Source organism: Monopterus albus, unplaced genomic scaffold (genome assembly GCF_001952655.1).
Source record: "Monopterus albus unplaced genomic scaffold, M_albus_1.0 scaffold288.1, whole genome shotgun sequence".
NCBI lineage: Eukaryota > Metazoa > Chordata > Actinopteri > Synbranchiformes > Synbranchidae > Monopterus > Monopterus albus.
In genome coordinates this window covers 1-11,229 of record NW_018128168.1, presented here as the reverse complement: position 1 = coordinate 11,229, position 11,229 = coordinate 1, and the positions used below count along the sequence as shown (strand labels likewise).

General features: G+C 42.1%; 2 protein-coding genes across 4 annotated transcripts in view; both read right to left on the bottom strand.

Moving 5' to 3' along the window:
* Positions 1 to 8,720, bottom strand: part of foxk1 (forkhead box K1) — a 10,845-nt gene extending 2,125 nt beyond the window's left edge. Inside the window, exons 1-8 of one of the 3 annotated variants that reach the window (XM_020622804.1) lie at positions 7,941 to 8,720; positions 5,201 to 5,416; positions 2,192 to 2,390; positions 1,923 to 2,069; positions 1,401 to 1,594; positions 1,257 to 1,262; positions 968 to 1,140; positions 607 to 864 (exon numbers count right to left, since the gene is read on the bottom strand). In XM_020622804.1, coding sequence (XP_020478460.1) covers positions 607 to 864; positions 968 to 1,140; positions 1,257 to 1,262; positions 1,401 to 1,594; positions 1,923 to 2,069; positions 2,192 to 2,390; positions 5,201 to 5,416; positions 7,941 to 8,386 — 1,639 coding nt within the window. In that variant the 5' untranslated portion in view covers positions 8,387 to 8,720. The remainder of the gene's footprint in view (positions 1 to 606; positions 865 to 967; positions 1,141 to 1,256; positions 1,263 to 1,400; positions 1,595 to 1,922; positions 2,070 to 2,191; positions 2,391 to 5,200; positions 5,417 to 7,940) is intronic. The other 2 variants (XM_020622803.1, XM_020622805.1) reach the window with 2 other exon arrangements.
* Positions 8,721 to 9,858: 1,138 nt separating this feature from the next.
* LOC109973310 (cytochrome P450 3A40) lies at positions 9,859 to 11,158 on the bottom strand. Its single transcript, XM_020622801.1, has 3 exons — positions 10,530 to 11,158; positions 10,274 to 10,436; positions 9,859 to 9,951 (listed from the first exon to the last, which is right to left on the bottom strand). Exons 1-3 carry the CDS (start codon positions 10,730 to 10,732, stop codon positions 9,862 to 9,864), a joined length of 456 nt encoding a protein of 151 aa, XP_020478457.1. The 5' UTR covers positions 10,733 to 11,158; the 3' UTR covers positions 9,859 to 9,861.
* Positions 11,159 to 11,229: the final 71 nt, after the last annotated feature.

The following is an 11,229-nucleotide window of genomic DNA, read 5'->3' as shown; positions in this document are numbered from 1 at the left end:
AAAATCATCATTGCGAGCAATAAAAAATGGAAGAGGCTTCATCCTCAACTGCACTTGGCTCCTATAACAAAAAGTCTTAAAAGGACGACCATTAAACTGTTTTCACAGCTATTAGTACTATCAGGAATACTGAGGACAAGGCCTTGCTCTTACATGAGTGATAACCTGCACAAAGCACCGACTTTGACAACTGGTTGTTAATTAGTATGTGGGCATGTTCAATCACACTAGTAATATTTAAACCTGAGAATACAGTCAGTGTTACTATTTAGAAATAAGTCCTGTAATATATGCAATGAGTTAGGCATAGCTCAGTCCATTTTAATCTACAGTTTGATTTAAATGGACCCACTATTGATGGTTATTATTACTAAGTTGACAGACATGTTCAAAACAAACATGAATGCTTGACCTAAGGAACTTGTTATACTGTATGTGGCTAATAAAACTAAAACTGGGAGCAAACAGAAGGAACTGGACTACAGAATGTGCAGAACAGCTATGGAGTCCTACATCAGACTTAAAATAGTGGAACATGTAGGTGAGCAGATGAATGTAAAAGTAATGTCACATAATACAGAAAGGCTTTCAAAGAGATTCTCATACCTCTGAGCTCGCTGTTGCCCTCTGCTCCTCCAACAGAGGGGCCACTGTACCCATTCGGGGGGTTGGAAGATTGAGGGACACTGGTAACCACGCGCACCATGGTGACAGTAGACTGTGGGGGGTTCTGGAGCATGTGGATGGGCTGGACTTGGCCGCTGCCGCCTGGAATCAAAGCAAGGGTTTTGCCTGGGCCTGAGGGCAGGACTGTCGGGTGAGGAGGTGCAGCCATGATGACAGGTTGAGCACTGATTGGAGATCCTATGTAGAGACAGACCCAAACAGTTTCATCTGTTTTAGCTCTGTTTTGTTTGCCTCTGGGTGCAATTGATTTGTTTTTATGTATACCTATGTGCATGCTCACCTGGGGCGCTCTGAGAGTACCTGTACTCTGGTACAGATGCCAGTTTGTTAGTCAGATGTTCGTGGTGATCATGGGGGATAGGAGAGCCCTCTCTGCTCAGACACTCTGGAGTCTGCAGCCCACTGGATGGAGAAGAAAGAAGTCCCTGGTGGGTGGGGGATGCAGGGGCACTCCTGAAAAACAAAATGAAGGGAGTGAGGGCAAGATAGAAGAACAACTAACACACTGCAAGATTTCCTTCACTGCCAGTACCTTCTGCTGAATATATTAACCTAAAGCTTAGACTTACTTTGTTCTATCCAATCAAATGATAGCCAGGAACAGAAGCAGAGAGAAGGGAAAAGGAGTCAAAACATGGCTCTGACAGTCTTGTGTGTGTGTGTGTTTGTGCACACAAGCCCACGCAGTTTAAGGCCACAAGTGATCCACTTACCTAGAAGAGAGAGGTCCAAATGGCGTCCTAAAGCAAGCCACTCCTCTTTGCCGTCTCTTCCTGAAGGCTTGCTCCACCAACTTGCTCTCAGAGGCAGAATCCACACGCCAGAAACTCCCTTTCCCAGGCTCATCCTGAGAGCGGGCCACTTTCAGAAAGTAGCGGTTGAGAGACAGGTTGTGTCTGATTGAATTCTGTAGAGAGGCAAAGTAAAGTTCTTTGTGACTGGACACACAGAGCTACTAATCTGAAAGAAAGTATCAACGGCCAACATCCTGAACAGGAAAATCATTTCAGGACACTATTTTCTCTTCTTCTGAAACTACTGACAGTAGCTATAGCTATACAAAAGCCCATAAGTCTTCTGATATCACCATACAATCACAAACGTGTATGTGAAAACAGTGGTACTGTAATATTCTAGATGTTGCTAAGCTAACCTTCACATTCTGCGTAGCTGTTAAGTCACCAGCAAACAGGCATAAATCTTTTACTATCCAGTCTATGAAAGGAGCAGCTTACCTGCCAGCCCTTTTCTGCAGTGCGATAGTAGGGGTAGTGTTTTGTGATGTAGGCATAGATGCCACTGAGAGTCAGCTGTTTGTCCGGGGCAGAAGAGATGGCCTGGACGATCAGCTGTGCATAGGAATATGGAGGCTTGGACTCATCCTGGACAAACGAGTCCTCAAGTATTAATAAACACACGTTATACAGTAAGATGGTTTAAACCTGAAAATGTGTTGGCAGTTTCTTAAGGGTAAGTGACTTTAGTGGTAATACTGGGTCTTCACCTTGGGGCTGTCTCCACCAGCTGCCTCCCCCCGCTGCTCACATCCCCCACTTCTCTGCTCAGCTAAGCTTCGTCTCTGTTCAGAAACAGCCTTGGCAGCATATTCAGCTGCTAACTGGAGGTCGGAGGTCACATTGCATCCATAGCGATACCCTGATGACCCTGCCCCACGTGGACTGGCTGGACAAGAGTTAGGAACACTGGAGAAGAGAGAAAAAAACTTTTTGGTGAGTGACAGTTTAAGGCTACTTCTGAGAGAAATACAGCCTCCATACTAAAAAGAAGAATGTGCTTTCAGTCATGATCATCACTGATACACAACACGGCTTCTTTACATCACTTAGCAGCTCGGCTTCAGCTCAAAATCAAGACAGTAATGTGCAATTCTTGGACAACAGGTCGACTGAGCCACACCGAAGGACATCTTTGTTCTAGGATGGGTTAAACTGACAGCAAGTTAACCGATGATGAGCCAAGACACAGCAGACATAAATCTGTTGCCTCTCAATGCAATAAATAAATAAATATCAGCTTGTCAAACAGTCCCATAGTCAGTACTGACTGGTGACTGAAACATGGCACAGGAAAAAAGAAGCAAGTGAAGATTTGCCATTTCAAAGTTCAAAACATTTTACTGGATACTGTATTTAATCTAAAATACTGAAAAACACTGAAGAATCCACTGTGACATCACACAAATTCTTATTCATTATACCAAGAAATTAAAAGTCACAATCATTATGTAGTTCAGGTCATTTAACTGTGTTTTGAGAAATATAGTGTAGATTAAAATGATTATATTACTTAATCAAAACTGATATGTTGAATAGAATCTGTTTAAACATATTAGTGACTAATTAACTGTAGACAAGGACACACACTGACTGCTCACTTCCATGGTGCTGCAAACAGAACACACACACACCACTGAGCAAAAATACTAATGTTAATTATTAACTGGGTTTCATTTGTTGCCGTCGAGAGACGGAACAAAGGGAAAACCCAGTAACTCATTATACAACATACACCTGCTTCTGTTAGTAAAGTAAACACTGGTTTCTGGGAGAGTCAGTGTGCTTTGATTTGCCTTTGGCAACACAGAACCACAGATGCAGGGAGAATCATACACACAGAGGGAGAGAGAATATGTTTGTAGATTTTGGCTGGGGAAACTGAGCTAGAGGCTCTGTTGTAAGACGGCTCGATAATCTTAGTGTTGGAAAAATCAATGAAGAACAAACTTCTAATGTTGCTCATCTTAAGTATAAATTGTAACTGTATCTGTAACACTATACATCATTAAACGTTAAATGTGTGCCTGGATGAGGGAACGAGAGTTCTCACTGTGCAAACGGGCCAGCAGTACAAGTGGCTGGCTGCAGGAGAGAAATGATATAAGCAGTTCTTTAAGTTGCCAAACAGGAAAAGTGACTTTTACCACCTTTTGAAGAGACACTGTTGCTGTTTAATGTGGGGTCATGTGCTTTTATGCAATACTCTGCCACTGTGTGTACCGTATGCGGCTACTGGTAAGAAGGTGGCACAACAATCTGTCCGAAAAAGGCCACAGTGAAGGTGGCGTGGAGCTGTATGAGCAGGCGTCTTTATCCTGTGTGTGTGCATATCCATGTGTGAGAAGAGGAGCTAAGGGCTGAGTGGGAGGGGTAGGGGGGCTCAGAAAAGGAAACCACGAATGGACGGAAAAACGACCGACAGGCAAAACAATCTGCCCCATAACCAATCACGCTCCTCAAAGCTGCAGCCATTCCATATAAGGCATGCACACACAAGCTGACAGTGATGGGGACGTATGATGTAAAGACAGAGACCACCAGGGGGCGCACTCAGTACCACCACGCTCTCCAGTTGCACATGCTTCATACATTTATAGAGCAGTGATTTTCAAACATGTGCTACCACAGCTCACTAGAGCAAAACAGAAAACACTGCAGCAGCTGATGATCTCACTTTAAATCAGAAAGGATATTATAAGTGAAACAAGCTGATAAAGGCTGTTGCTGGAGGCTGTGGGAGACAACTGGACAAATAAAACCACAGGAAACCGAGCCTAAAAACAGATGACTACACAAACATGAGTACACATGCACAGACTCAAGATGAAGTGGGAAGGTAACCATCTCCTATGATCTGACGGACCTTCGACACAATCTGTCACATAACATACAAAGTCATTCTGTCAAAGTGATGTTTTGTAAAAAGGCTTTCACTCTAAGTCAGTGTCCATAGTTTCTCACACTAAATTAATGATCTGATAGATGATCCTATAGCTCCTCCATCACTGATACCCATTTGGAAAAATAAATAACCTTGTCAGATGTGCCAAATACAACAATAAATGCAATATTCTGACATTTAATTCACACATTATTAAGCACCATCTTAGGTGAAGTCTTTACCTAATTAATTGTAATTAACTGTAAGGTTTCAATAGAGAACAATTTTCATCATCGATTAAAAAGGGGACGATTCTGTTAAATTAACCATTTAGTCTTTATAAAATGTAAAAACAAATGCTTATTAAGATTTTCTAAATCGCAAGGTGATGTCCAGTTACTTGCTTTCTACAACCAACAGCCTAAAACCTAAAGATGCTCAGTTTACAGAACAAATAATACAAGAAAAAAAACATACAAAATAAAACTAACAATAGCAGCAAATCCTCAAATTAGAGCTGGCGAAGAGGGCTTGGTGTTTTTGATTATAAGATTTAAATAGGCCTAGTTGGAAACTAATGTTCTATCAGACTAATAAAATTATGTTTGGGATTAATATTTATCCAAACTCACAACCTGAGACACCATCAAAACATACAGCAAGCGTAGCATGCAGCTTAAAACAGCGATGACATTTAACCGACAGTCTACTTGAAACTTTGACTCTGCCAAATCTCGACAATCTGCTTTGCTGTTATCAAATGTGTGTAACAAGCTGTGTTTGCATTTATCTTTGTGCACATGTGGTCATATCTGAGCGTCTGTGCTCTCCTTACCTGATGGTACCTGTGGGCGAGGGCAGCGGGGAGCTAAACGCCCTGATGTGCTCTTCATGCTGCTGCATGGTGGGAATGCTGATTTTGAGGGGAGAGATGTGGGGCATAAGCGGACGTGGGGGAGGAGAGGGCTGCTCCTTCTCTCTGTGCTCCTCGGCCTCCAGGAGTGACGAGAACTGGATCTTGATGACCGTGCTGGGAAACCGAAACATACACCTAGGGCGTAGAATGGCAGGAAGCCGAGACAGTGAGAGAAAAGAGACAGCGGAGACGATATTTAAAAAGTGTCTTTTACAATGACTCCATGTTTGGCAAGAAAACACTGTAAAGTAAATGTCCTGCAGCTTTCAATCATGTCCCATGATCTTTTTGGCCGAAAAGTTTCCCAGCTGTTCTTAAACTGTAGATGTACAAATCTCTATAATTCTCATTGTAAGAATATAAAAATTCTAGTCTTAAAGTTATCATAAAAACGGAAATTTAATTATTTATGGTTGCGTCAACTGGCTGAACTCCAGCTGCCGGGGAGGATCAGGTGATACGATTGAAACCTACAGAATGGCTGCTAAACGGACGCTCTGGTGAGACTTTTTTTGTTTTTCCTTCAAAGATTCAAGATTTTTATTTGCCATTTATGCATAAACACACAGTCTAGGCATATAGGAATTCTAGTGCAGGGCTCTCCTGGAGTCAGGTAAAGACTTTAGTTTTCTCAACTACTGTCTCCAAGGACAATAATAAAGATTCAAATTCAATATTGTTATATATCTTAAGTCACACATAGTGGGTAAAACAATAAATAAATCCACTGTGGATCGTCTTTGACTGAAAATAATAAATCATTAAAGTGATGACATTTTCCCCTTAACGGTAGGGGTTTGTTTTTAATATAAACAATATCTGCAGTCAGCACATTTGTGGACAAAAAAACCAGCCCGCATTTCCTCTTCTCTTCTTTTAACGAGTCGGGACAACTGCCTCAACAAAAGCAAGGATAAGTCAAAGGCTCTAGTTCATTCAAGCCAAAACAAAACCTTTGAAAACAGTAATATGTGTGAGCTTCAGGACTCCTTTTTTATCTTTATTTCCCACTGGCAGCAGGATTGTGTATTTAGAGCAGTTAAGCCGTTGTGACTTCCACTTTCCCATCTGCCCAACTATAATGATTGTGTCTTGAGGAAGAAACTGAATCCATAATACTTTAAGGGCTCATGCTCCCTTTGCATTGGAAGCTGTAAGCAATTTCAAACAATTACACCAATCTATGATTAAAAAAAAAAAAATTAATAAATGTTTCATCTATTGTCCTTAATTTGTCTTCTGGAAAATTACAGCTGCCAATCCAACACTGGATCCATGAACAGTCTGATCACACAGCCTTCTGCCTACAGCACAGCTCTACATTTTGATTTCTCTGCTAGACACCACAAGGGAAACTCTGAGACAACAAATAACACAAAAAATGAACCAGACTAAACAATAAAAGATGCAAAGCTGTAACTGTAGTCACAGGTGCAGGCTCACACATGCAAACATGGCTGTGGTGAATATGGCCTTGGCTTGTACGCCTTTTATTTACTCCATGTGCGCCTGCAACGAGGATGTCATTTCAAGCCTGCACTTCCTGTTCAACGCTCGACACACCCCCAAACAGTCTTGACAGCCAATCAGAGATCATAAAAGGAACAACCCAATAACCTCCTCCTCCCGCTCCACCCTGTGACTGACACACAGCCGAGCTTTCGTTTTTTTAAAGAATGAAACTGAGTTGCACAAACCAGTTAAGGTAAAGTATTTAGCCTTAACTGGGATGCAACAACTGTAACACTAAAAACACATTATACCAGATGGCTCCCCATGATAAAGACCAGCATTTAAAGGTTCAAACTAAACACGACGAATCGACAACACTGGGCAGCTTTGAACTTTCAGGGACACGTTTGTTTACACAAATGTTTACTTGAAAGCGATACGTTGGCTGGCTAACCGCCTCACAACTCGAAAGCTAACATCATCGCCCTGAAGAGGCGACTTTGACCAGCAGCCAAAAGTTTGGATTATCTAGAAAATCTGCAACATGCATCTGCGAAATATCAGGCAGCAACACCCTTTTCACTGTTGTTAATTAGCTTCTAGGAAAGCCATATAACGTTAAAACCAAGTTTGTTGACGGCTAAAACTGGCTAACCGCTAACTTAATTCACTGGTTCACATAGTGGAGTCCCTTAAAGGCTTCCTGACAAATAAACAATCCTAATTTGACTGTGAATCAGAACAGAAACACACCGGCTCATTATGCTACACCGTCCAAAGCGAGGTTATAGTCCAATCTATACCAGTTCAAACCGCACTGATAGCGGTGTCATGACAAACTATGTAACGTTATCCTATCCAGAACCTTCTCCCCTTAAAATACTGAGGTCGTTTAACATTACAAATGTTCTCACTGTCAAAACATTTACTAAAACTCATATATCCAGTAAAACTATTGAAAAATCTTTGTTGTGTTTCCTCAGAGTGAACGTACAATTTTAGAAATGTTGTTTTACAGTTTGAGTCAACCTTCAGGTGTCCAATGGGGGAAGTATATTTAAAGGGGAGACAAAATTCATCATGATATCTGTTCCAACGCTGTTTGTCCATCAGTAGGTCAATGCACAAAATGAACATTAAAGTGTGTGCAACAGCCAACCACACAATTAGCCTGTCCGTAGCGGATATGCTAACCGACTGCACTTACTCTCTGGGAAGGAGCAGCGGTGCTGCTCCTCTCCGCTGGAACACCCCGTCAACGAAGACGCCGTTCTTGCCCAAGCACCGGAGGGAGAAACCACTCGCCTCATCGTAGATAACCTGCAAGTGTCGCCGTGAAATGAAGCTCGAGTGACCCATGTTGATGTCAACGGAGCCGTGAGACGAGTTCCGGCCTATGGTGACTGTCCTCTGGCGCATGACATACTCAAAGTCCCGGCCCTCGAGTCTGGCCAGGGCCTGCGGAGCAGGAGAAGCGAGACCCACGGGAAGAATCCCGGCGTCGGTGCGAGCTTCCATCACCGGAGGACCAAAGAAGGCGAGCGAGGGCTGGTGATAAGCGTGCGATGTGACCGCGACGCGCACAGGGCTACACGGCGCCGATTGTAAAGCAAGCAGGGCTCGAGCTCCTGTGTCGTCCCGGTAGTCTGCCATTTTTTTTTTTTTCGGAGGGTCACAGACTCACACGAGTACACACTTTACTTCTTGCACACACAGAGTTGCAACCTCAGTTTTCGGCCAGAGCACTTGTTCGCTCCGTTGCTGTCGGATCAACATGGAGTCCGGGTCGGTGCAAAAACGGGAGTGGAATCCCTAGGAACCGGACTGGTGTCGTGTTTATTGCCCCCTCATAAGATGCTGCTTTAAAGATAATAATCCAAGTCTTCCAAACTAGAACCAACATAATATAATACAGTGTATATGTATAAACAAAACCATGTTTAATTATATTATCCCAAATACATGAGTGTAGTTCCCTTCCTTGAGCACAGTATCTGGGCACCTTGGTCGATAGGCCACGGTTCATGTCGTCAGACCAGGAAACTGGAGGCTGAGTTCAGCAGAATCTGTAGATTTGTGATCTACTGTAGTGTTATTCAAAACGCATCATTTATTATGGTCTTTCACTTTCACACCTTTCCTTAAGTGTCAAATTGAATACGTTTAAATCAGTGCACAAGTTTTTGTTATACAAAACCATAAGTACATGTGTAGTCTGATCTAAAAATAAATTGCCACTGAAAACGTATACAACATTGTATTTGTAGACAATTTCATTAAGATCTGCAAGATGCCACAGTTGGGCTCCCAATCAAGATAACTGAAAATTGTGCATTTTCTTGGCAGGTCTGGTATAATATCGCACATTTAATCTATTTTCAGCGACCTGGACATGGTGGCGCTTTCCCAGTCCCCGACCTTAAGAACATGTGGTGTCTGCAGAGAAGCTGGTTTGCTCACTTCAGTTTTTTTCTTTTTGTTTTTTTTTTTATATCTCTACCCTGTGTTTATAAACATGGTAAGAACAAGATGGTTGAAAAACTCGGACAAAGGATTTATAAAGGAGCAGGAGCACGTGGGGAATAAAAGAACGAAAAGACAAAAGCAGACCATCCACATGAGAGCGCTGCAGCGATAGAAACGTCAAAATGGATATAAGTTACACTGGGACAAACACAGTGTGCCATTTAGCCAACTGCACTTTATCACTGAAAGGTCTGGTCAAAAATTAACTTACTGGTTTTCTGATATCTGAATGAACCCTGTTAGAGCACTTTAACAGAATCCTTAAACCAGACTAATATTTAAATGTACATCAGTCCTAATCTTATACATATACAGATGTCGGGGTAAATAAACAAACGCCTGCAAAAAATATAGTAAAAGCCAGTGTAGCCAGTCCACAATAAATATCAATATTTCCTTTGGTAAATCTATTATTGTTGAGGTTTTGATTTAACTTTATGGTTAGCCACTGAAAGCAGCTGGTGCTGTTATAGTAGCCTGTATCATAAGGTGTTTCTGTTATTGTGTTCACCTTACTTCAGTATGTGCCTCAGAATCACCACCTGTTATAAAAGTCTGATTTTCTGGTAAAGAAACTGTCTTTGTAACATTTTGTTGGATTTTTAGTTGGAGGCTTCAGAACGTGGCACCAGCTTCAGCTTGATTGGCCGTTTTGGCGTAAGCAGGGCTTGAACGTCCATCTCAAGGGGCACCTGTCAGGAAATGACAAGAGAATCATGAACATGGTGAACAATGAAAAAAACTCAGCTGTTATTTGAAATCCACAAACTATCTGACATTTTGGCACATACAAATTCAATGTGTGAAATGTGTCAAATCAAACTGTATTTTTGTTTAACGTGCTGTGTCAGGGATTGACTTTTGATCCTTGGACTGTTAGACATAAATCTAATGATATTATATAACCCTCGATCTCATTGTCAAACTAGCCATGAATAATATTTGGGCAGGATTACTCATACGTTATAAAAAAGCAATAACAAGCAGTGTAAAGACAAACATCTGTGGCCTCACCTCGGTCTCCTTACACACAGAGAAGCTGTATCTCTGGAGGATCTCTACTATTGCAAGCTTTATCAACACCAGAGCAAATCTCATCCCAATGCAGTTCCTCGGTCCTGCCCCGAAAGGCATGTACGTGTACGGATCGATAGTCTCCTTGTTTTCCTTGCTGAATCTGAGGATATACAAAAAAATAACAACAGAGATGATGAAGTGATCTGCAGAGCTCAAGACCTCTCAAATCTGAACATATAAATCCTTCCTGTACCTCTCAGGTCTGAACTCCTCAGGTTCGGGCCACAGGTTAGGGTCCCGGTGCAGCGTCCATGTGGGCACCGTGATGACCATACCCTTTGGAATCACAAGGCCATCTATTTCCACAGTCGCCTTGGCCACACGCTCCACACGAAAGATAATGGGATACAGTCGGAGAGATTCATTGACGACGCTGTCCAGATATTCCATCTGCATCAGTGCCTGATACTCAATAGGAGCCTACACCAACACATAGACACACATTTACTTAACAATTATGAATTCTTACTCATGCCACTCAGGAGAAGACCACCACTTTCTCAAATCTGGTAACATTAGGTATCATTTTAAAGCAAAGCAGCAAATTTTCCAAAACGTCAAACTACACTTCTACACCGGATTATACCACTGAGTGTAATCTGAAAAGGACCAGTTGTTTAACAGCTCTAGCAAAATTATCACCCAATTGTGCAGCTCTACTAAGCTTTTTAGCCTCTTTCAGGTTATTGTCTTGGTTGTGTGGCCTGCAAATTTCATTCTTATCAACCTTGTTGGCAGCATGAGTCCTACTGGTTTTCATCAAGGATGCTCAGTAAGAAACCTGCCAACACCAGTTAGCAGACAGATGAGGTTAGCAAATAGATGTTAAACTTCTAGCTGCTATTTTCTAAATCCTTTCTCACGAATCGGTGAAAACTATGGCACAGCTAAAT

What these genes read in the sequence shown, in the direction of transcription:
- LOC109973310 (XM_020622801.1), bottom strand. Translation starts at nt 10,732, where the DNA reads ATGCAGATGGAATATCTGGACAGCGTCGTCAATGAATCTCTCCGACTG. An exon ending in GAGGAGTTCAGACCTGAGAG is followed by an intron (nt 10,437 to 10,529) that starts GTACAGGAAGGA and finishes GTATATCCTCAG; the next exon opens with ATTCAGCAAGGAAAACAAGG. An exon ending in CTGTGTGTAAGGAGACCGAG is followed by an intron (nt 9,952 to 10,273) that starts GTGAGGCCACAG and finishes ATTTCCTGACAG; the next exon opens with GTGCCCCTTGAGATGGACGT.